The sequence below is a fragment of the Corylus avellana genome, chromosome 11 (assembly GCF_965113065.1).
Source record: "Corylus avellana chromosome 11, dhCorAvel1.hap1.2, whole genome shotgun sequence".
NCBI classification, from domain to species: domain Eukaryota; kingdom Viridiplantae; phylum Streptophyta; class Magnoliopsida; order Fagales; family Betulaceae; genus Corylus; species Corylus avellana.
The window spans coordinates 4798343-4823608 of record NC_142500.1 but is presented as its reverse complement, the minus strand read 5'-3'; the positions used below and the strand labels follow the sequence as shown (position 1 = coordinate 4823608).

General features: G+C 35.9%; 4 protein-coding genes across 5 annotated transcripts; 2 read left to right on the top strand and 2 right to left on the bottom strand.

Moving 5' to 3' along the window:
* Positions 1-203: 203 nt before the first annotated feature.
* TED4 (Plant heme oxygenase (decyclizing) family protein) lies at positions 204-3963 on the top strand. Its single transcript, XM_059575729.2, has 4 exons — positions 204-1041; positions 2134-2357; positions 3359-3466; positions 3731-3963. The coding sequence occupies exons 1-4, from the start codon at positions 612-614 to the stop codon at positions 3821-3823; spliced, it is 855 nt and encodes a 284-aa protein (XP_059431712.2). The 5' UTR covers positions 204-611; the 3' UTR covers positions 3824-3963.
* Positions 3964-5034: 1071 nt separating this feature from the next.
* Positions 5035-8411, bottom strand: LOC132165249 (DnaJ/Hsp40 cysteine-rich domain superfamily protein). Its single transcript, XM_059575733.2, has 5 exons — positions 8227-8411; positions 7971-8068; positions 7192-7255; positions 6133-6229; positions 5035-5306 (listed from the first exon to the last, which is right to left on the bottom strand). Exons 1-5 carry the CDS (start codon positions 8282-8284, stop codon positions 5228-5230), a joined length of 396 nt encoding a protein of 131 aa, XP_059431716.1. The 5' UTR covers positions 8285-8411; the 3' UTR covers positions 5035-5227.
* A 98-nt stretch (positions 8412-8509) lies between these two features.
* LOC132165248 (uncharacterized) lies at positions 8510-14783 on the top strand. 2 transcript variants are annotated; one of them, XM_059575731.2, is made up of 4 exons: positions 8510-8707; positions 12117-12290; positions 13757-14012; positions 14129-14783. In XM_059575731.2, the coding sequence occupies exons 2-4, from the start codon at positions 12122-12124 to the stop codon at positions 14451-14453; spliced, it is 750 nt and encodes a 249-aa protein (XP_059431714.1). In that variant the 5' UTR covers positions 8510-8707; positions 12117-12121; the 3' UTR covers positions 14454-14783. The 2 variants fall into 2 exon arrangements, with proteins under 2 accessions (XP_059431714.1, XP_088367766.1); XM_088511640.1 differs by having other exon boundaries at positions 8590-8707; positions 11960-12290.
* A 1317-nt stretch (positions 14784-16100) lies between these two features.
* LOC132166660 (LL-diaminopimelate aminotransferase, chloroplastic) lies at positions 16101-24503 on the bottom strand. Its single transcript, XM_059577510.2, has 10 exons — positions 24334-24503; positions 24030-24106; positions 22816-22883; positions 22437-22553; positions 21619-21681; positions 20818-20922; positions 20305-20355; positions 19082-19402; positions 17022-17228; positions 16101-16761 (listed from the first exon to the last, which is right to left on the bottom strand). The coding sequence occupies exons 1-10, from the start codon at positions 24411-24413 to the stop codon at positions 16468-16470; spliced, it is 1383 nt and encodes a 460-aa protein (XP_059433493.2). The 5' UTR covers positions 24414-24503; the 3' UTR covers positions 16101-16467.
* Positions 24504-25266: the final 763 nt, after the last annotated feature.

The following is a 25266-nucleotide window of genomic DNA, read 5'->3' as shown; positions in this document are numbered from 1 at the left end:
ATCTATCCCTGCTGGCTCCTACCAAATAAAGTAATGTAAAACGAACTTTGAATTGAAAAACGACAAAAGTTGTCAATTGTGATAGTGTAAACGGCATCGTTTACCTTTCTTCTCTTTTAATTTTCAATTTTGGACCAGAGTCCAGAAAGCCAAGACCACAAGTAAACGGAAGTCGTATTACCGATTCGCCCCTGTCCATCGAAGCCCCAGAAAACGACGCCGTCTCGGATCTTCCCCGGCATGAGTCGCGTGACTTTGCCCTGACGAAACAAAACACCTTCCTCGAATTCTATCCAGAAATGTCAGCCTGTGAAAAAATAATAAAAAAGAAAGCTTTAAAATAAGGCAAATTATTTCGCACAGGAAACAGAGCTCTCATCGATACTCACACAACAGTACAACACACAAGCCCATACCAGAGCATCAATTATTTTTCAAATTTTTATTAAATTCCCCACTGATTATTTAATATTTTTCAAAATTTTAATTGTTATTGCGTCGTCTTCAAGATTACGTGAACCGCCGTTTCAAGCCAAACCCACATTAGTCTCTGTCTGGTACTCAATAGAACATAGTGTTTTCACTCCAAAGCTTCCGTGCACTCTTCCTCCATGGCTTCTCTGACCCCAATTTCACACTCACGCTCCTGTTTCACCAAACCCCACCTCCAAATACCGCCTCCTATAGCAAACCCTGGTTCCGGTTTCTCGCTCACGAAAAGTGGCCGACTTGGGTTTCGTCGTAGAGTGAATAAGATGCCTCTGAAGATGGCGGCGGTTGTGTCCGCGACGACGGCGGAGACGCCCAGGAAGCGGTACCCTGGGGAGTCGAAGGGGTTCGTGGAGGAGATGAGGTTTGTGGCGATGAAGTTGCACACCAAAGATCAGGCGAAGGAGGGGGAGAAGGAGGTCAAGGAGCCGGAGGAGCGGCCCGTGGCCAAGTGGGCGCCCACTATTGATGGGTATTTGAGGTTCCTTGTCGACAGCAAGTTGGTCTACGACACGCTCGAAGGGATCGTCCAGGAGGCGGCTTTTCCTTCATGTGAGTCGGTTTTTAATTCCTTCTGTTTATTTTGGATGATATACTGAGTGCCCTTTTGGAATTTTTGGTGTTTGAATGGGTTTTGCCGTTTTGGATGTGGGATTGATTGCTTTGGGTGTGTCATTGTAAGATTTTGTTATGATCAATTTCGCTTTTATTGATTTTGCATTTTTTTTTTTTCTGTACTTTTGGTGAGTGTTGTGGAAGTGGGGGAAATTTTTCTTTGATTTAGATGTTATTTAGCATTCAGCTTGTTGATTTGATGTTTGGATATGTATATCCTCGTGCACTGACCGGCATTGATGATACTCAGAGTGTGTGTCTTTGTATACGAGTCTGAGTTCAATGTCTTCTTTTTTTTTTTTTTTTGATACTTCTGATAGGAAATGATGCTCAAATATACCAAAAGCATATGTTATTTAGCATTCAGCTGTGGTCTTACAAAACCTACATGCTGATTTTTTTCCCAATGAATTCTTGATCTGATGATATCTAGGGCTCTCGGATGACCTTATAGTGAGAGGTCAAAGTTTTAAGCTATCATTAGGGCTCGGTAGAAAAATTTTATTTTTGCCTTTTGAACCGACAATGTCGGTAAAGTCGGTTATTTCACCAATTTATTCCGCCAAATTTTATTTTATTTCGCATTTCGAACCGAATGGTGGTCGGTAAAATCGGTGTTGATAATGTCGGTATGTGGAAATGTGGCAAATTTGTCGGTAAAGCGGTTCAGTTAAAAAACCTCTTCCGCCTACTGAACCGAAAAATTCGGAATAAAAAAAATCATGCTGCCTACCGTCCTCCATCTAGTCGGTAACGGTCGGTGTCGGTCAAAATCAGTCGAAAGTTGGTTGGAAGTTGGTGAGTCAGTAATTTGCTCAGCCCTAGCTATCATGCTAGGGTGGGATAGAGATCTAGTGTAGGTGTAGTTTAAAATACCTCAATTTTGAGAGCAACAATATCAGTCTTCGCCTTTTGGCCATCACCTAGATCAAATCATATGTACGCACAGATGCGTGCAGTTTTGTTGTGTGTTTATTCTTCACTAATGACAGAGCTAAAAGATTAAACATTGTGTGTTGTTGGTTATAGATGCCGAGTTCAGAAACACAGGATTAGAAAGGTCTGAAAAATTGGCTAAAGATTTGGAGTGGTTCAAGGAGCAAGGCCATACCATTCCTGAACCTTCTTCTCCTGGTGTGAACTATGCAGAATACTTGAAGGAATTATCAGAGAAGGATCCTCAAGCATTTCTTTGCCACTTCTACAATGTATATTTTGCCCACACTGCTGGTGGTCGCATGATTGGGAAAAAGGTAAACAAAGATCATCTTGGAAAGTGTATAATATAACATACTTTGTCATGGCCTATGTCCTGAGGACTCAGGTCCACATGCTACTTGTGGGCGTGAGCTTATGTGCACATTCTTTGATATGCAATTCTAGTTTTAAAGGGGCATCACTGAATTCTTCGAGCATCCTATTGCCTCTAATTGCCCCAAGTTATACTGATTTCTCCACATAAAATAGCACGTTCCTCATTTTTACTTATTTTGGATATCTATAATAGAGATATTCATTGTAAGAAAGTAAATAGGGGACTTTTTAACGTATTACAAATGTGTTTTTCTCTTCCTTTGTTATACAAACTCGTCTACCTAGGTGTGTAGACACATCTGATGTGTGATGTTGAATGCAGGAACTTCCCACTTTCTAGAGCTCTAAATTTTCTGTTCTTGTGCATATAATTTGTGGTTTTGTTTAGGCTAACTATTTTTTAGCTGTCATGAAGTATGAGTTCATTGTTTAACTAAAATTTTTTCATAGCTGCACATTCACCTAGTAAATGTGAACGTTACGAATGTACTTTTCAAGTGAAATGGTTACCTTTTTTTTTTCTCGGACCAAGTGAGATGTTAGTAACATGTAGGGTCATGTCTCTTATCTGATTCTGAAAATGCACCCTTTGTTTGAAGCAAAGATTTGAGAATAAAGAGGGAAGCAATTCATTGAATACCATTTTCTGGGGTCCTTTCAGCAATTTACAGATGATAGCATCTAAGTGAAAACCCAACATCACCCTTTCCTCTGTTTCTGTTCAATGCTACCTTTTTATTTATTTTTTATTTTTTCTGTTTTTGGAAACGATTTGATGCCTTAGATAGCATTGGTATTTTTTCTTTTGTTAAGAAATATGAAGATTGGAGAATAAGAGGAGTGGATCAGGTCTATTAAGAGTGATCCCAGCTAACGATTGGCATTCTATTTTAGGTTGAGGTATCTAAATCAAGTTTCTTTCTTTATTACTCTAATTCAGGTAGCAGAAAAGATACTCAACAACAAGGAGTTGGAATTCTACAAATGGGACAGTGACCTTTCCAAACTGTTGCAGAATGTGAGGGAGAAGTTGAATAAAGTCGCTGAGGTATTTTCTTGCTACCCTTTACATTACAAATCTTTTATGGTCATACCTCCTTTGCTTTTTTGTTTTTTCTCCCCCTCCTCAAGCTCCTGTAGGATCTGGGCAGTAAATCGTAAATACTAATACAACTCTTTTTTTAATGAAACCAATTACAACTAACATTCCTCTGGTTGGGGATAATCACAAATTACTGTCTTTTTGAAACCATCACTACACGTCGTCGTAGTTAGGAGTAAAATGAACTTATTCGTGTGTGGGTTTTCTCAGGGCTGGACTAGAGAGGAGAAGAATCATTGTTTGGAAGAAACTGAAAAATCATTCAAGCACTCTGGAGAGATTCTCCGTCTAATATTGTCATGATACTCTGGAAAAATCAGTCAAGTACTCTGGGGAGAAGGACCATTGTGCAGGCGATGATGCAACCCTAGAAGATTTCTGTATATATTCAAAATGTTGTATTTTTCTTTCTAATTTTAATTGTCTGTGAAGACTTGAACTCACTGTTCTTGCAGCCATTTTACATATAGTTTTTCTTTTACGATATTGAATGCTAAACATCTCAAATTTTCTTTCCAAAAGTTGGTTTCCAAATGATGTGTTACCATCCCATGAGTTGGTAACACACTTCTCAAAATAGTAAATTTCATTTGAGAAACTAACTTTTAAGAAGAAAATTTGGGATGTGTAGCACTTGTCCGTCCTCCTACTTCGTTGCCTCACACAAGTTTTCCTTCTAAAGTATTGTCCTCATAACGTCATTAACCTATCGTCTTGTTATTTAAGCCAAAAGAAATCGTAATTTTTAAGAAAAGAAACTTGGACAATACTTGTAACCTTAAAATAACAATTGTTTAAGCTTGGGGCTCAATGTGTAAAGCATATCTTTCTAAGAAGTTTAGGTTGGAGGTTTATTTTAAATGAACGGTTTAAATTGTGACAATAAAGTTTTTTTGGGTCACTCCTAAACCACCCTTTATGGGTATCTCAAAAAAGCAACTTTTTTTCTTTTAAAGAAAAAAAGCAACTTTTTTTATTTTTTTTGGGGCTTTGTTGTCATGATCAGGACCATTCATTGGGTGTGTTATTTTTAAACGTGATACACCTAATGACCACATTGCATGCCAAATCAACTATTGGATCTATTTTTTATTTAATGAAGATTAATCGAAAGGTTAGTTGGAAGTGCTACGTCAGCTTTGTTGCATAAAATGTTAGATAGAATTATAGTATTTGGTAATGCTAAATATTATATTTGTATCCACATTGCACTCCAAATCAACCATTGGATCTATTTTTTATTTAATGAAGATTACTCGAAAGGTTAGTTGGAAGCGCTACGTTAGCCTCGTTGCATAAAATGTTATATAGAATTATAGTATTTATCATTTCTCATTTACAGTACATATCCAGCTAGCCTCTCTAAAGAGTTAACAAGAAGCTGTAATATTTGTTAATTCCAGATAAAAACTTCCAACATATTTAATAATTTTGGCTGTTTTCTCTTTCTTTTTTATTCATTACTAAAATAATACAAGGAAAATTTGTATATAAGAGCCAGACAAGAAGGAACAAACATTCAAAGTTCATCGACTGCAAAAACATAGCAGAGTTTCAATTCGGAATAAGTCCAATAATGGCAGCCAGGAATTTAACATCAAGTCTCAACATTCATGAACGTGTATAAAAGTATATTGACGTTCAGAAAAAGAAGAAAAACTGGTGAAACATAATACGAATCACTGAAGCCAAAAATTTTGCAAACTTCTATTCATCAAAGGTGCTCATGAACCCACCAAGAAAGCCAGCTCCATTACAATTCCCACACAAAATATCCCTTTTACCTCTGCAAGAAAACATATACATATTATAAAACAGGAGTCCAGATGAGAGAAATCTACCATCAATCCCCATAGAATTCAGGGCAAGGCAGAAATAAATGCATGTCTGATCATGGATTCAAGACAAAACCATCTCAATCCCCTTATAATTCAAGCCAGCTCCATTACTATTAGTGCATTTCACTTGCACTCTGTCTATGAGAGTATTCTCAAGACGTCAAAAAAAACATTTTGACATTGATACTGTAATATGTGCATGATAACAGATAACCAGGTCCATACAAGCCTATTTTCCTGTCTGTTAGTCAGCCAAAAATAGAAAGGTAGATTTTTTTTATTAAAAAAAAAAAAAATTCTAAGGGCCTGTTTGGGTGTGCATTTGAGGGGCCTAAAAGTGCGTTTAACACTCAAAAAAATCCGTTTGAAGAAAAAAGTACTTGTTTAGTAAAAAAAATTGAAAGCGCTTTTAAGAGTCCAAAAAGTCTAAGAATTGCCAAAATGCACTTTTGGGAAAAGCTTAAAAATGAAGCTTTTGCCAAGAAGCGTTTGTTGACTTAAAAACTCTATTTCTCAAACACAATTCCAAACATACTCTAAATATACTTTAATAAATAAGGAAAATATCAAAACATATCTAGGAAACAGTTACCCAAAAACTCCAAATATTGTCTTAGTTTTGATTTGTGTCGCTTCATATTTCAGCACATTCGATATCTCAGCCAATGATGGGGAAAACAACAAATTGCTCTGGTTTCTCTATGGTGATGATGATAGAAATGATGCACACAAGGACATGATGATGATGATGAAGGGACATTTTAACTTGGATACCTGCAGAGCCAGCATAATCCACCAGCTTTGAACTGTCCATTGAAGTGGTCTACAGAATTAACTCCACTACCCTTGCATTGACCACACGAAATGGCACCTGGTACAGGAAGATAAATACTGATCTGAAATTTACCTATTTGTGGTATTAAAATATACTGAAAAGCCAAGAACTTAGAAGTTATTCTTTGCAGAAAGTACATGTATATACACTATTTGACATACAGAAAATATAATTTGGTAAAGAAGAAAGTACTTTTTGGGCCAGTTAGACAGAAGGTTTAGGCAAATCTAACCAACTAAAAGGTTTAACAGAAGGTGGCAAATGCACTAAAGAAATATGACTAACCAACATGGACTCTTCACAACAATCTTAAAGCTAGGAAGTTGTAAGCAGTCTGGCAAACATAAAGGACACAAGAAGTACAGAGACCATTTTAACAAGCAACCTGATTGATATATATATATATATATATATATATATATATATATATATATATATATATAATTTCAGCAACAAAGTTCCACACCTAGCCCCAAATATGTTATGAAAGTAGTTGCTATATAGACTGAGAAGTTTAAAAGCAGCCTGCGAAAAATATAAGCAAACTGCATACAAGAAATCTACTAGCATCACGCAAGAAGCAAGAACACTAATTTTTGAAGTATTTAGTTTGTGGGTTGGGAGCAAATCATAGTACTTCTGAGAGAACATCTTCTTAGAGTGGAAGAAGAGAACAACCATTTGTCGTCTGCTGCTACAATCAAGGTACAAAAAGTCTAGATATCGCTAGACATGGTTCACCTTTTTTTACCATAGCATCACATAATCATCAACATGATTGGCTAGACATTTGATGAAGGAAGAAAAGATGAGGCCCAATTACTCTTCTTTAGCATATAGTGTTATGTATTTGGGTCTTATCCCAACCATGTCACTAAATCCTCTTAGAGTTAGCATCACAAAGTGCGTTATGAGCAAATTTCAGCACAAAAACAAAGATATCTCATCATAAACTAAAATATAAGACTGAAATGAAAAGTAGCAGTTCACAAGCGTACCATTTCCATCACAATCAGAACAGACTATGCTACTTGGTTTGGCGCTCTGATTATTTTCCGCAGCCTGTTAATCCAAGACCAAAGTGAATTTCAATTGCAAAGAAGTTCGAAGGAAAAAGTAAAGTCTTCAAACAATGATGCAATTTCAACTCAAATCTCCTTGCCTTAAAACACCTTTACCCAGAACCATATCACTCTTTCTAGGGTGCAATCACAGATCTTAGTTATCCTCAATTCTCCTACCCTTGACAAACGCTGTTTGGATACCAACCAAGCAAGGGAGAACAATCTTCATCTGGTTATCTGCTGTAATACCTTCACTTTTAGTTCTATCTTTCCCATTACTGCTTATCCATTACAATATTCATTTATGCTCGTCTTATGGGCATTATTTACTTATCTCTACACCATTGGTCCATAGCGTGGTGAATCTCTAATCTATTCAAGATATCTTCCCTTCAATTTATTATGAACAAATTTGAACATGTTGCAAAGCATTTCTACACTTAGTTTGTCCTTTTCAGTTCCCTCTTATCTCATATATGCCAAATCCAAGATAACAAAAAATGACTACTCTACATAACAGCTATTCCCAAAACCCCAAAACCTTAAGTTCTATGTTCCTACTCCTAACTTGGCATCTACAGGTGATTTAAAAACAAACAAACCAACAATAAATAAAAATCAAATTTGGGCTTGAACCCATTATAAGAAAAGTGAAAGTTCAGCCAAACAGGGCAATATAGAGCACATGCCTATATTGGCCAATTCTCACTTACCTTAACCTCCAAAGATTGAAATTTAGCAGTCTGAGACTTCTGAAACGCTTCATTTACCCAAAGAACCTTCCGACCAACCGAATTGCCAATAACTATCCCTACAAACAAAGCGCAAAAAAAAAACCCATCAAATGTTCATCAAAGAAAGAAGAAAAGGCAAGAAATATCACATCTACAATAACAAAACATCCAAAATTAAAGCCGAAAACTTGTGGAAAAAAGAGAGAGAGAAAATAATACATAATAAAGACTATACCTGGTTTGTTAGGGGACTGAAAGGAACAAAAAGGCGTGACACATAAAGAGTTGGCCATTCACAGAGGTTTCCCAATTCCTATATAGTTATATCGTCTTTTACAAGAAAAGCTGGCAGACAAAGGGCTGAGCTTCAAGACTGAAGTGTCTGTCTGTGTGCGCTTCAAAGGAGAACAAGATAAGGCCCCCCTTGGGCTTGGGTGATTTATCCTATTCAAATTCCTACGTGTCGTTTCTTTCTTCGGTAAGTAATTCCTACGCGTCGTTTGTAGTACTTTTATACAGAAAAGAAGAGGACAAAAGTAAACTCGATTTCCACGTCAGCCAGTTGCGTCAAAACACCCCCAAAATTTCATTTGTGAAACCCTCCACCCAAAATTCGCCCTCCCGTGCGACGCCTCCTCCACCCCTTCACCGCCAACCACCGGACACCAACCATTCGAAGCCGCAACCGAGCAGTCCAGGTACGCCGCAGACAATTGGTAAGTGAACTCTCTCCATCTCTCATTGCTAATTTTTAGTTACTCTGTTCAATATATTCTCTTTACCAGCAACAGAGAGATTCCAAAGTTATTGGAAATCATCCCAAAACTTTCACCCAATATTGGTAAAAGGATTTTAGGAAATCAAAATTTTGAAACTTTTCCTCGGGTTAGTGATTGGGTATTGCTGGGTTTGTTGTGAGATATTGATTATAGTAGTAAAATATTGAACTTTTTGATGATTGGTTTCTTGTATGATTTTTAGGAAGTTTGGGCATTCTATCTGTTTGATGAAATGTATTATTGGGCATAAAAGTCTGGTTTGAACATAAAATCTGCTATTAGAAGTTCAAAACATACTTTGCTCTTATATAGAACTCCAGGGATGAACTCACTAAGAACATCAAATAGGCCTATGTATACTCTTAAGCCAGCCGATAAAAACTCAAAGTTCATTTGAACAAATCTGTGACTGCAGTCTGAATTTCACCTTAGAATTTTATTTTTTATTTTTTGGATGAATGAGCCTTTCCATAAAAGAACAACAAAATACAAAACACTCAAGGAAATCTGCTGGAACAACTTGCCTCAGCAACTACCCTTTACAATTGCTCAACCCACCATAGCAGAACCCCACAAACTACAACTCTATACGAACCGAGAATGTATCAACAAATACAAACCAAAAGAGCTACAAACAACAATACACAGCCAAACAAGATGACACCATGGTAGACATATTACTACTAACAGAGGACTCCCACTTCTGCATAATTTTTGCAGAACTACATACTCACCTTAACAGCAGTTTAAACCCCTTTTAACCATACCAATCTGGCAAGCTAAACCACAACAACCACAAGCCATCATCTCAATTTACCATCTGCAGCAGTCAACATACCAAAAGGAAAATTCATCTTCTGCATAATTGCAGATTCTCATTAGGCATCCGAAACTTTCTTGTGGCCACAATTCTAGATCGAATCTCCCAAATTATATTTTGCACAATTTTCTCCTCTGATTTTGGCTGATTGCCATATTTAAGCTCATTTTTGCTTCTAAATATGATAAACAACCGTACGCAAACTAAGCTTCCATAAAATCTGTTTCAAGTTTCCTCCCTTCAACTCCTTTTCTCCCCACTCAATGGTCGCTTCTCATTTGAAGCTAGGATTGTCAATTAAATTTCTACTCATGTTTTCTTTCCACATTCTCCTGCTGAAGCTGCATTGAAAGAAAAGATGATCTCTGCTTCCAAGCAACTCCTGCAAAACCTGCAAAGCACATCTCCCGTATATCCCTCAGTTCACCAATTTCACCCCAGTTGAAAGGCTATCATGAGCCACTGGCCAAGCTATGGAAGCCTGCCTAGGAATAGCCATGGGATGCCATATCAAATGCCACCGATTCCACCTTAGACTTGCTTATGTATGTTTCTTGCTAGGACCTTTGCCTCATAAACTTGGTCATTTCTGAAACATCTGTGTGTTTCAACTTACGTTAATATGGAAAGCTACAACTATGATGAATGGCATTTGCTTAGTAATGCGAGTGTGACAAGTATTCTTCAACTCTTATTTATTTTGTGTCGTCACTTGATTCTGCTCTCTATAAAAATAATGGTCATCATTGTTACTTGTCATCTTGCTGATGTTGACAACTTGATTGCAGAATCCCTCTCCTCCACACTTCAGTTGAAAATCTAGGATCTCTGCCTCTGTGTTGAAGGTATGAGTTATATACTGAAAATATTGTTTTTGTAAGGAGCTTTGTGATTTTTCATTTTGCAGTCAAAATTGAAATTCCAAAGCAAACCCGCCCTCAAAATTCAAACCAATCAAAATGTATATATATTTTCTTTTATATGCAACGACAATATTTAAGATGCTATAGTGAGGTACCGATCCAAATATCTTGCTTTTCATATTTTAAAAGACTATTTATGATCTTTTATAGTTTGGTGATACTTCTTTCAATGGTAGACGTTTGAAGTTAAGCCCGTTGTGTCCCAAAAACATATGGAGATTGGGATAGACAACAATATGGAGGTGTACAACTACTCTATAGCTGTACACCTCAATAGCTGTTGGAAAACTATGTAGACAAGTCAATACTACATATTCAAACAAATTTGGCTCCAATTTCATATTTCGGTGCCAAATAAACTAAAGGGAATTTAGATATAAACTCCTTAGGTCAACGCACTTTCATTAAAAACTCCCTAAGTGTTTTTTTTTCGGAAATTGACTCCCTGGGTCAATCGAAACTACAATAAACTCTCTACCGTCAAAAAATTTTAACAGCCGTTAGTCCACTCAAAACTCCCCGTTTTATCTGATTAAAATATTAATTTTTTATTAATTTAATTTAAAAAATTAAATCTAAAAAAATAATAATAATAATAATAAAAAGAAAAATGCCACCCCTGGCCACCCCCCCAACCCCTATGGGGTGGCCGTAAGCCACCCTAAGGGTGGTTTGCCTACCCCTGCGGGCCACCCCAAACCCCCAATGCAGCCACCCCTTTCCACCCATGGGGTGGCTCGCGGCCACCCCAAACCCCCAATAGGGTGTCCCGCAGGCCACCCCATGGGGGTTGGGGGGGTGGCCTGTGTCACCCTTCAATTTTTTATTTTTTTTAGATTTAACTTTTAAAATTAATTTAATAAAAAATTAATATTTTAATCAAGTAAAACGGGGAGTTTTGAGTGGCCCTAACGGGTGTTAAAAAATTTTAACGGTAGGAAGTTTCTTGTAGTTTCGATTAACCCAGGGACTAAATTTCCGGAAAAAAATACCTAGGGAGTTTTTAATGAAGGCGCGTTGACTTAAGGAGTTTATATCTAAATTCCCTAAACTAAAACCACATTATTTAATTATGGAGTGATCCAAAACCTGGAAGCCTAAGATATGGGAATATGTGGAAATCTACTTGACATAATTCAGGTGATGGTTGAAGGCTCTATTAACAATTCCAATCTTACTACACACGTATTTCGATTATTTTGTTCTGTTGAGGTACACTCAGACGCCAAAAGGGTGCTGATATCTTGGAGTTTTTGTTGGATCTAGCTTGCTTTGACGAATCATGCTTTATTTAAATGCTTTTTGTTTTATTTGGTTTTTGTCTTTGCCTTTTTTTTTTTTGCCTCTTTTAATAAGTGTTATCCTCCTATTTTTCTTTTGATTTGCACTTTTATTTTATTTTATTTTATTTTTTAATTCATTTGCTGTTACTGAAATTTGATGCAGTTAGGTTCCAGGAAAACTGATGACAATTTCCTTCTTACTCAAGCTTTCCCCACTTTTTTCACTCTAGTGCTACTGCTTCATGCCTTTTTGAAGGTTAAGGTTATACTTTGCACAAGCAAATTGTTCACTCGTGTGTTCTGTGAAACTTGTTTAACAGGGCAGATGGATCTTGAGACAGAGAACAGAATAGCTGCAATGCTTATGAGGGAAGCAGCAGAATTGCGGCGACAAGCAGATAAGGAAGGTGTGCGTGTTTATCTTCGACAGCCTAAAGCAAGGTTTCGGCCTAATTCACGGTTTCTAACTGCTACTGTTCTTGGGGTTCAACAAGGTTAGTTCTGTGATTAAAGTATTCATAATGTCGAATTTGTTCCTTGTTAATGGTGGTTTTTAATGCCTTGTGAAAATAAATATCTATGAAGCAAATTTGAAGCTTTCTTGGGGAAAGCTCTGCATTTGCTATGAAACTGGTCCTTGCCTTCCTTCATGAAGGCTGAGGCACATTATAGTTTCAGGTCTCTATAACTTACACCTAGGGCTGTATTCGAGCCGAGCCGAGTTTGAGGCTGCTGTACTCGGCTCGAATATATTACTTGGGAGGTCAAACTCGACTCGAGCTCGTAATGAGCTTTAGAATTCTGTTTGAACTCGGCTTGTTAAGAACCTAGCCATGTTTGAGCTTGGCTCAAACTCAGCTAGGTTCATGAGCGAAGCCTCCAATCGAGCTCGAGTGACTTGAGCTCGATAATATTTATTTATTAAAAATTGTTGTATCATCATTGTAATGTTCAGTGCATATTATTAGTTGTTTTACTGCAAGTTTCTTGTGCTTATGATGTGTTTTATAATCACTATATGATTATGACCTTGTTCTACTCATAGATCTGAAAGTCTTTTTTTCGGTGAAGGAACGAGAATGTGATGCATGTGTTTCACATGAAGGAAACTTATGTTGCTTCAACTTGTTATGTTTAATCCCACCTGCGCATTATAGGAAACATAAGACAATGGTTTACAAGTTACTAGGCCTTATATTTCCTTGGAGTTGTAGGCACTTGAGATATATGGATATACTAAATGAAGAAAAAAATTCCAAAATCCAAAATGTGTCTTGACAGTTATTATGAACTAAACCTAGGGGGATATCAAATGTAAAATAACAACGCTGTAATTTGGTTAGGAAACTATGAATTGGTCAGTACTTAACTATGGTTTGTAAGATAAATAACAAATATGGATAAATATGTGTGTATGTACCCATATTCAAGTAACCTATATAATATCCCATATTTATTACATAATAACAAATATACATACTTATATTTATAAAAACTATATCTATAAACGAGCAAGCCAAATAAGTCGAGTCGAACATATATAAGTTGAGCTCATGAGCATTATCTGAATCAAGCCAAGTTTATCATTTAATATTCTTGCAGATTTTTGTGTTGACGAACAGCTCATTTATTATTCTAACAAAGACCGAATCGAGTTTAATCATGCCGAGCCGAGTTCACAAATGGCTTGGCTCATTGAACACTCCCTACTTTGGCCTTATTGATGTTCAATAAGTTTTTTATCTACTAGATATATCAACTTGTTGCTATCCTAAAAAAATTGGGCCTTTGTTTGTTCATTGTGGCTTTTATGTGTGTGCGCCTGACTATCAATGAGTTTGATTTTGATAGTGAAGAATAAGAATAGGGTTGCATAGGCTTTTTCGTATAAATTACATGTTAGAGTTCTTTATATGCGTTTGTCATCTGGAAGTTGAGATTTTCCTTTTCTTTTAATTAGCAAATCGAGCTGTGGAAGTGGATGAGATGTGGCGAGCCCGGCAGAAAGAACAAGAGCTGGATGATAGGCTTAAAGGCCGATCTAGAGATGGGAGCAGTGGTGGCAGCAGCCATAGGGATCATAACTCCGCAAGCCCAAGTAAGAGGCCTCCCATAAATGTCAATGATGCCAGTGCTTCATGCTCATCAAACGAAAGAGTATACGAGAGTGGCGACTCAAGAGAAGATGAAGAGCTTGAGAAGTTTCTACACTCAAGGTCATAATTTATGCTCTTTGTTCAAGTGTGTGTGCTCATGCACTTGACCCACTCAATTTTAAAATAAGTATGTCAATATGATTTGTTTGACATCAATGTGTTTTTCCTGGTTGCAGGGTCAAACGTGGCAGAGGTGGTGTAGGCCCAAGGATGGATGAAACGGGTCCATACCTTCCACCATGTCCAGATTCCAGGGAAGAGCTGTCAACAAGCCCTGATGTATGGAAACGCCATATGGTCTATGGACCCGAGAAGCCTTCTTCACTAAAGACGTACGATTCTTCAGAGGAGGAGCTTCACAAGGAAAAGCAGAAGAAGAGAAAGAAGGTTCGCTCAGTGAGCTCTGACAAGCAGCACTCAAGGAAGCACAGATCCAAAGATAAGTCTATGGATAAGAAAAAGAAGAGCAAGGATGAGAAAAGAAACAAACATCACAAGTAAGGGCTGTTTTGTATTGCGCTGTTGTTGTGTGTCAAAGGTCACAAGTTAATTTTTGTCAATTTGAATGAAAATCCTTATTTGTACAGAGTTGATTTTCACAATTATAGAATTAAGGAATTCAATTAGAACACGTAGGAGTCGGAGCACTGTTACCCAAAAGATGTAGAATGCATATTGTGATTAATCTAACTTAATTAGATTTAAACTTTGTAAGTTTTATGAATTTGAAGCCTTAGCCAGCTGGTTGCTGCACCTGCATTAAACTCTAATGAAGCTGGCAACCAGCTACATCTGATCATTTTCAGGTTAAAATACTCGATATTTCTTGTATTTTGTCTAAAATGAAATTCCCTTATAAATTCCATTATTTTGAGTAGCTCTTCTTATGGCAAATAATATGGATGAAAATTTTCACATCCCACTTATGTTTGCAATGATTGTGGGAGGAAGCTGGTAACAATTTTTCCGTACATGCAAGCTTAAATAACCATTTTCCCATTTCCCCTCTACTATATTGAATTCAAAAAAAAAAAAAAAAAAAAAGCAACAAGTAACCAAGCACACCCTTGATTAGCTTTCTTAAAAACTCAAAAATAATGTCAGACAAATACCAGTGAAATCAGAATAGCACTCAAAAATAATGCTAACACAGCACATACACTAACAATGAAAGACCATTTTTCTTCTTCCGAGATGGACTATTTTTGTTTTGCCAGGTCAGTTTTTGCTCTTTCCCTCCAACTGTGTCATGTTCGTGTAGAGCTGATTCACGCAAATTCACAATCAAGATTGTGCCACTTCTTAAGTACAAATGAAAGTTTATGGGAAAATAGTATATCTTTCAAATAAGGAAGAATAGTATACGAATCTTGGGTAGAATTTACTCTTTAAAACTGGCTTACAAGAGGAGAATACTCAAAAGCTTATATACAAATGGTTAAGATTGTACTTAAACCATGTTGGACATTTAGGATCGTAACATATCGTCAAGCTCTACAGTCGACGTCCACGGTGGCTTACTCTATCTCATAAGTCGCCTCCTTCATGACTCAAACCCAAGAAGTGGTGTTTGGCTTTGATATCGAATGATACGAACCTCAAGTAAAACTCATCCTTAAAAACCGACTTACAAGGAAAAGGTACCCAAAAGCTTATATATACATAGTTAAGATTGTACTTAAGCCATATATGACGCTTAGGATAGTCAAAGACATATTTCCACCACCTAAATAGCAACCATTCAATCATTGCTCCGTAATCCTGTGCAAATTAGACTCTTTGATATAGTTTCCTAAGTGCAACATTCCATATTAACCTATTCCGAAACAATCAGAAACTCTAAAACATCTTCTGCATCAATTTCTCCAGCTCGTTTAAAATTCCTAAAATCTGAAGTGACTTGGCTTATGTCTAATGACTCTAATGTAATGGAGTCCAAGCATGGATTGATTTGCAAAAGATTTTTTCAAATGATTTTCTAATGTCTATAGACACACAAGCAAGCTAACACACAAGCAAGAGTTTTTTTTCTAATGATTTTCAAAACCTCCTAACTACACAATTCACAAACTCATTAATGGTGTCCTCTCCAACCGCTATGAATTTGATTACTGACTGCTATTATCACTGATTTTAAAGAAAAAAAACAATCGAAGGAGAAAAATATAAAAGCATAAAAATGTGTTCAGATTCTGGGAATAAATTAAAACCCCAAATCTCAGACAACAATGCATGCCAAAAATTTCTACCGTGAGCCAGGACCATCAAAAAAACCTACAGAAAATCTCCTGCCTAAGCCAAATCCCATTTAATCATAAAGATTGCTTATGTTGGAAATGCACTATTCTTGGATATCTCTAGGAGACTCCAAATTATTACAACCTTTGCTTTCAATTTAACATGATCAAAAGCAAACTCTATTTCTACAACTGATGAAATGATTGTGAAAACAAATGGAAGAATGCAGGCATCTCTGCTCCAAACAGAGATAGCTGAAAGCAGTTGGATCCCTGGTTTACTTGTATAGCTGCTTGAATCTTTTACAAGCTTCTAAAACATTGCTCCTGTGACCAAAGGCGCTAACCCTGATGAACCCTTCGCCAGCAGGTCCAAAACCACTGCCAGGGGTAGTAACCACATGAGTTTTCTCCAGAATCTCACTGAATACATCCCAAGAACTGCGGCCCGGAAAGTGGACCCACACATATGGTGCATTCTTCCCTCCATACACATTGAACCCAAGTGAATTAAATGTCTCTACTATTATGTTAGTATTTTCCTTATAGAAATCGATCACTTCATGCATTGCCTGAAAAATAAAAAATAAAAAATACAAATCAACAGATCTTGTTATATCTGGATTTCATAACATTTTGCTGTCTCTTTGGGTAGAAAAGAGGAACATGAAAAGCAAAATCAAATGGATATCTTGTTACCCAAAAATAAGTAAATAGATAATGAAAAAAAAAATTATAACTTAGAAAACAATCGGATTTATGGTGGCAAAAATTCAATTTTATTTTTGTATACATTAGTAACTAATTAAGAAAATGAGACCAAAAAACAGACCTTAAGGCCTTCTGGTGAAAGGCAAGCTAGACCACCAGCTTGGGCAATGTTGGATGCACCATTGAAGCAAGTACAAACAATGCGGTTGAAGTCCTTGGCTACAGGAAATCCATCGGAAAATAGCAGTTGCTTTGGAACAGCGGTCCAACCCAGACGAACTCCAGTGAAACCAGCGTACTTGCTAAATGATGACGTCTCAATTGCAACCTGCAATGCACATATTTATACTACGAAGTCATATATTTATACATTGAAGTGTGATGGGACATAACTGAAAAAAGTTTAAAATTCAAGGGTAATTTTAAAATTTTGGGGGGACTTATTACATAAAAAGCACAAAATTTAGAGGTGATTTTAAAATTTTGGAAAAGCCTTACCTAATTCCGCCCCTGTATTTATGAAAATAAAAGTCCACAGCATTGAAAGGGGAAAATATAGATTAACCCCTCTTAACCATAATGAAAAGTACTCTCATTGCACTCAAATCACAAATCACTGTACCAAAAAAAAAAAAAAATTGAAAATCAATAGTTGCAGTTATAAGCACGTCAACTCAGTGGCACAAGAAGCAGGAGAAGACTGGAAGAAAGTTTTAGCTAAGGCATTTCTCCAAAGAATAACTCTCAAATGCAGATCTGCCATAATGTATTTGATTAGAGAAGATGAAAAAAAGTCCCATTCAAAGGATACACGGGATATAAACCAGGATAAATTGGAAAATTTTGAAACTTTATGGAACTGAGATCCTAAACTGTATTCTGGTGATAATGGGTGGATAACTAAGATCTTAACCTCAGACCTTGCCTAGCAAGAGAAATGTGGGAAGTAATAATGACAACTTTCCACAAAAATATTGTCCGAACTTCCTTTTGAGGCATGAGCCAGATAGAAAATGAAGTTATTACTAGCTATCCTTAAAAATAATCTGATACTTGGCAATAAATACACTAAATGCTCTGAAAAATATAATGCAACATTCAATGTCATTTCCATAGGATGTCTTCCCAACCTTACCCTTGAAACATAAACAATTACTGCCTTATAAGTATACATTTTGAACTCGAGAAAGAAACAGTTTTTAATAACAATAAAACTCCCCATAAGACTGTCCTTATGACATAGGTAGACAAAATGGAAGTATATTGATTTTAATAGAGATGCATTTCTTAGAGCATCCCCATCAAGCTCTTCATATTTAACATTTCTCTAAATTTTTAACAAAATCCACAAAAAACATCATTTATCAAACTCTTTATCCAAAGTTAAATTTAACATTTGCTTTAACTTCTCTCCAAATATAAAGACACCAAAAGCAAAAGCTATTTATTTTTTAATATTATTTTGGTTGTTGGGTGGCATTTTGGTAAATTTCTCACATGGAATCGAAGTGAGTGAGTTTCATGGCAATTACATTTGTTAATAAAAAAATAATATTTAGTTAAAGTAGAGAAATATTTAGAGAGTTTGATATTTAGTAGTTTTAAAAAGTGGCTAGTTAAATCAAAAAAAAGTACATTTTCAAAGTTAAATTTAGAGAAATTTTAAAGAGCTTGGTGGGAATGCTCTTAATGTGGAGCATTTGGAGAGAAATGAAATTGCGTCTCTTTGAGGACTACGAGTCCAAGGTGCTATGTTTAAAATCCTCTTTTTTGAGATCTCTCTTAAATTGGACTGTAGTTTATGTTCCTAATTTCTCATCTTCAAATTTGTTAGATCTTGTTAACTTTTTAGATTGTAGAAGCTTCTAGGGTGATTGTCTATCATGTATACTTTTCGCATGCGAGGGCATTGCCTTTTTCTTCCAATAAAATTATTATTCATGAAAAAAATAAAAAATAAAGATGCATTTCAAAATAAGAACAATTGTAGATTATGTGAGGAAACTATACCCAGCTGTATTCTAGGACACATTATTGATCTCATTTCATCAGAAACCACACAGCATGTCACAGAGTTGACCAACAAATGTAAGGATAAGAAATATAAACAAATAAAATAAGAATCCAAGCGCAGATTTGCATGCAAGAAATCTAAAAACGAATTTTCATCACCAAAGTTACCTCTTTAGCTCCAGGAATTTCAAAGATGGAATGGGGGAGGTCCTTGGACGCATACATGGCGTATGCAGAATCATAGACTATGATTGACCCATTGTCCTTAGCAAAGTTTACCAGCTGTGTCAGTTGCTCCCTGGTTGCAGCAGCACCAGTAGGATTGTTTGGTGAACAGAAAAATATGATATCCGTTCGAGAAACACTCGATAAATCAGGAAAGAAACCATTCTCTGGAGTACACTTCATATATTCAATGCCCACAAACTTTTGGTCATCCTTCTGAAACTGTCCAGTCTGGCCCATTATAACACCTGAGTCTACATAAACCTGCACTTTCACACATTTCCAATAAGGAACTGATACTGCACAACTTTCAAATCTTTAACCTTGCAAAGACATTTGCATGCAATGCTGCAAATACCTTATCTAACACACTAGCCTGATGAAGAAAACCATTGTTTTTCCATTTTGCTGAAAGCAAGGTAAATGTTCAATATGGTTGAAATTGTGAAATAACATGCTCAAACAATCATCCTCTACTTCACGACTTGCATCTAAGTGGTAAGATCACCTAACCAACAATCCAAGTCAATTGTCGAAATCAGAAGGTAGCCCTAATAAATGAAACCAGATGTCAGATTTATGGAACTTCTTCTAGAGTGACTGAGTACATAGAATTGAAGGTAGCCCTAATAAATGAAACCAGATGTCAGATTTATGGAACTTCTTCTAGAGTGACTAAGTACATAGAATCGTATTACCTAAAAAACTAACTTCCCAAGTGAACCTTGTTTTATTCATTTATATAGAATTCTCATTGCTTACCAAAGGAAGAAAAAAAAAGAAGAATAACTTCCAAAGTAAACCAACTCTATGTCTGTATCACACGCACCTCCGCCACTTTTTGTATAAGATATTGCATGGCTGTTCAAAGAAACACGGCATTGTTGAAAGTTTATCAAACATGCAAGCCTCTGACCGGTAACTTCATGCAAAAAAAAAAAAAAAAAAGATGAAAAGGAAAAGAAAAAAAAAAAAAAAACAAAAAGAATTAAAAAAATATTCATAATGACAAAATAAAACGACCAAATGAATGTTGACAAGACCAACTCAAATTTTTTCACTTGATACATACATCAATGGAAATAGATAATTTAAACAGAAAAATGAAGACAAGTCAAATGCAACTGGAGAATAAATTTCTTTTATTTTGTAGAAGAATAAATTACCGGGTATGATGGGTCTTGCACTGCTATTGTAACATCAGCCCCAAAAACAACCTGCCAAGTGTAGAAAGAAAGCAAATTCAAATAAAGTTTAAGTGAAAAACCATTAGTAATGAGCCATATTATCTTTAAGACAGTTTTTTACCAAATTGAGTTGGAGAAAATTCATCCAACATAGTCTATAAAAATGACATGTGTCATTTTTCATGTGAGAAAAACATGATTTTTAAATAGGCACAGGCTTTTTGAATAAAATCTCTTCCAACTTTGTTCTTACAATTAAAAAAAAACATGTGTTTCTCACATGCAGATGACACATTTTTATAAACTAGGTTGGAGGAATTTCCTCCAACTCAGTTTGGAAGAAAACTTTGTCCTTATCTCTTTAGGCTTCCAACATCAGAGCATCATGCATTGATGGTAAACAAAAACATCAACACATTCAAACAAATAGAATTGAAGGCAAAGACTAAAGTAAGGAATTCAAAACCACGACTTGAAAAAAAGTGAATAAACCTGAAGGCGGGATAAATCACATTTTGCACCATCTGAAACAAATATATCATCTTCCTCTATACCAAGGTTTCTATAAAATGTTGAAGCAATTGCAGCTCTCAAAGCCTGTACAGATCAACAACAATGTTAGCCTTCAGCAATCATGAAGTTAATCATCAAAAGGAAATGGAAATCTCAACTAAATCTCAAATAAGAAAGGCTCATTAAAACTAGGAGGCTTCTATTCTTTGGCTTTGCTAATCTGCTCTTACTTGTGTCTCGATTCTAAGCTTGATCAAATCAGTTATGAACCTAGAGGAGGGTTGTCTCAGGTCAACAGCCAGCATAGAAACTTCAGCCAACCTTAATCAGCATGAATCCTCATATTTTGAGAGGTGAATGGCAACAAAAAAGAACTTTTGTATACATCAACCAACAGTAAGAAGCACAAAAAAATATTTGACCGTGAGAAAATTGTTGTATGACCATTCACAATATATTTCTAAAGAAACCACTTAGTTTCCAACCATACACTTGAATTCTAGATCAATCGCTTGTATTATGAATAGTGCCCATGCATGTTTTCAAGTTCTCATTTCCGGCTGAATGATGCCATATGAACATGCAAGGGAAACTCTGCATCTTCAGCACATAATTTTGATACATAAGTAGTAGTTATTCATCATCAATAATGGGAGTATATATTGACATTGAAGACAAACTCAAACATCAGAACCCAATTTTTAATAGAGGTATCTACAATTAACAGAGAAGTTTAACTCCATGAAACAGTCAAAAATAGGAATCAAGAATGCCACACACCTTCTCACCCTGCTCAGCTCCATAACCACTGTAACCCTCAAGTGTTGACAATGCACGTGATCTCTGCCAAAACAAGAACGATTTGAATCAGTAGTTAAACAAGCAACAATCCTTTTCAATCAGAAACCAGATAAGATGTAAAACTGTGCGAATTTTCATTAAGACATACAAGAACATGACAAAGGAATAGTTTCAATTATGTCAAGTTAATGGCACTCCTAAATTTCTCGTTTGGGTCAGTACTTGTGCAAGGATTCTGTAAGTTGAAAAAATATGCACAATTATATGCCTCATGAAAAGAATTATGACTATCTTCTCTTCATAAAAGATAACAGGTATTAACTGTGTAAATATCAATAGTCCAAAGCTAAGGCCATAAGTTCCTTTTCCTCAATGTCAGAAGTTTGGGAAGAATATCCTTATTAATAAACTTAAGGAGAAACAAACAAGTAGACTTGAAAAAAATGCACTATGAAAACAAAAATAAAGAATAAACAGATCATAAAATTCAAGACAGTTTCGAGAAGCCAGTAATAAAAGCAAATTTAAGATTAAGAATAGAAGAAAACTCTTTTGATCAAAATCATCATCCATCTGCCATACAACACTCCAAAGGTTTGTCATCCTCAATATACATAACTTGAAATTTTCAATGTCCATAATATAGAGAAATACATACCTATGACCTGCTGAAAAGGATAGTGCAAAAAGAGCAAGAAAAACATCAAGAAACGAAAAACAACAAATATACTTTCGACGTTAACAAGCAGAAACTTCAAACACCCAGGAATAAGGGGGGAAGGGTTAAGACGTCATACCTTTTCCATTGCAGAAGTTATAACTTCTGGAATAGGCTCAGTAGTGTCACCAATTCCAAGGCTTATAACTTGTGCATCAGGGTACTTCAGCAGATGGGCAGCCCTCCTTCTGGAAATCTATTTTCAAGAAATTTTATGGACAAAAATAGGGTTACTAAAAATCCGTGTATGAAACAAAACATAGGCCTTTTGTGGGTTGGGTGAGGACCAGAGGTGGGGAAGCCATACAAGAGGAGTTAAATCTTGTATGAACTGAAAGCCAAGAAATTGGTCCCCAAAAAAAATGATGCACCATGATATCAATCATAGGTCCAATGACTGAATTGGTAACAGCTAGAGTATAACAATATAGCAAATAAGAGCACATGACATCACCGACCTCTGGAAAAAGGTAACCTGCTTGAAGTTTTGCCATGTTTGCATTGCGAGAGACCGTTGTCTTGTAAGCTTCAGAACAAACAGCAAACATGTTTAGCAATAATTAAATGTCAAATATCAACAATCAACACAATAGGAAGAGATGCTTCTAATTCCTTTTTCGTTTAAGTATATTTGACCCTGAAAAATTACCCAGATTTTGAAGTTTGTGCCTTGAAAAGTTTTCCTGCTCTTATGTTTTCCAAAAGGCTACATTTGAGTCTTTTTCTCTTATATGGCTATTGGAGTAACAGAATTGACTGATGTGGCAATGTTTTTTATGCTGCAGCATGATTTCTAAAAAGAGATGCTTCTAATTCCTTTTTTGTTTAAGTATATTTATCCCTGAAAAATTACCCAAATTTTGAAGCTTGTGCCTTGAAAAGTTTTCCTGCTCTTATGTTTTCCAAAAGGCCTCATTTGTGTCTTTTTCTCTTATTCCATCTATAGGAGTAACAGAATTGGCTGATGTGGCACTGTTTTTGATGCTGCAGCATGATTTCTAAAAAGAGATGCTTCTAATTCCTTTTTTGTTCAAGTATATTTGTCCCTGAAAAATTACCCAAATTTTGAAGTTTGTGCCTTGAAAAGCTTTCCTGCTCTTATGTTTTCCAAAAGGATAAAATTTGTGTCTTTTTCTGTTATGCCATCTATAGGAGTAACAGAATTGGCTAATGTGGCACTGTTTTCAATGCTGCAGCATGATGTCTAAACTAAAAAAAGTATCATCAGCAATCGCAAAACATTGATAAACATTAGTAATGTGGATCACTAATAATCAGCTTGTGTACAAAACCACCACACAATAATAGCATCAGTCGCAGAATAAAGTAATTTTCTACATTTCCAAGCTATAAAGAAGACTTCGAGCCAATGGAGTAGCTCAATTGGCCTCACAAAGCGGAGTCACTAGTTCCTTCCCCTCACTCCCCTTGGACCAATTACTTATTAAATATAAAAATAAAAATAAAGAAGACTTTGCATAACAGACATATAAGCAAAGCCATATGGCCCATAAGCTCCCACTAGAAAAATAACAACAAAAAAAAAAAAAGATTTCTTTTTGCAATAAACTTAAATTGAGCAATCATTCACAAAACATTAAACCCCCCGCCAAAAAAACGAACTATAGAATCCAAAATAAAAAAATTGAAGTGAATGAAATAAAAATCGTACCAGTCTGAGCTTCCTGAGGCGCCGCAACGCACTTGCAAATGCTGAATCTTTTCGCCGGAAGCGAAACATTCTTAGTTCTGCAGCATAGAAAACCACAAGAATTCAACTAATATGATCGTTTAAACCACAAAGCAGAAATGAAAAGGGTTGATCGGCAGAAAAAGGAGAGGAATACAAGATTAGGAATTTTCTAGATGAATTACTTCGGGTTTTTTTTTTTTTTTTTTTGGATGAATTACTTCGGGTGTTATTGTTTGTTTTCAGGCAGTTTCTGGGGAACCAAACAGCGGAAAGAAAATGGTACCTCGAATTGAAGTTGGAATGGGCCACGAAAGCAGAAGAGGACGAAGAGATTGGAGTGGAGAGGTGCTGTGTGAGAGACATTTTGAGCTGAGGTTAGTGGTTGGCGACTTTTGACGCTCAGAGAACGGCGGAGGCTAGGTTTATAATTTGAGCGGGACGAGAAATCCTCTTTTGGAGAAATATGATAGAGGGAAGCCAACTTTGCCCCAACTTCTCTCCAACACGTGGTTATTTTTTATTTTTTATTTTTTTAAAAAAAAAGGAAAGTTTACGTTTGATCCTCAAATTACCATCCAATTAATAATGTTCTCCTAAATTATTAATTAATTGTCATTTTATCCCCTAAAGCCAGCATAAAGACACAAATGACCCTAAAATATTTATAAGAAGACAAAAATATCATTATAAATTCGAAAAAAATAATTTAAAAACTATTTTGTTTTTTTATTTTTAAAAGCGAAATCACCCCTATTCGGAGAAATGGTTTTGAATCCAGAAAATCTCACAAATTTTCATGTATTTGGCTTTGAAATCCGGAAAACAGCCATGAGAAATTAACGAAATTCAAAATGTAATTATATCCTTCAATGAGAACAAGGAAAATTTAATCATAATCTACCAAAATTTATAGCAGAGTCGAATTCATCAAAAAAAATAAAAACATTTTAATACTTCTTCGTCAATTCAACAGATTGAACGACTGAATTACAAGAAAATTGAGTTCGATCACACTAATTTATGAACATATTGCTTTAACTAGACAAGCAATTAGCAATTCAGACAAATCTTTAAGCACTGTGCCAAACGCAATTTTTGTTTTCTTTTTGCTTTCAAAATCGACATACAAGATTGCAAAAATCGAAATTGAAAACCCTAGGAAAGAGAGAAGTGTAGCAAACTGCGAATGATCTTGAGGGGGAGTTTGTCGAAGTAG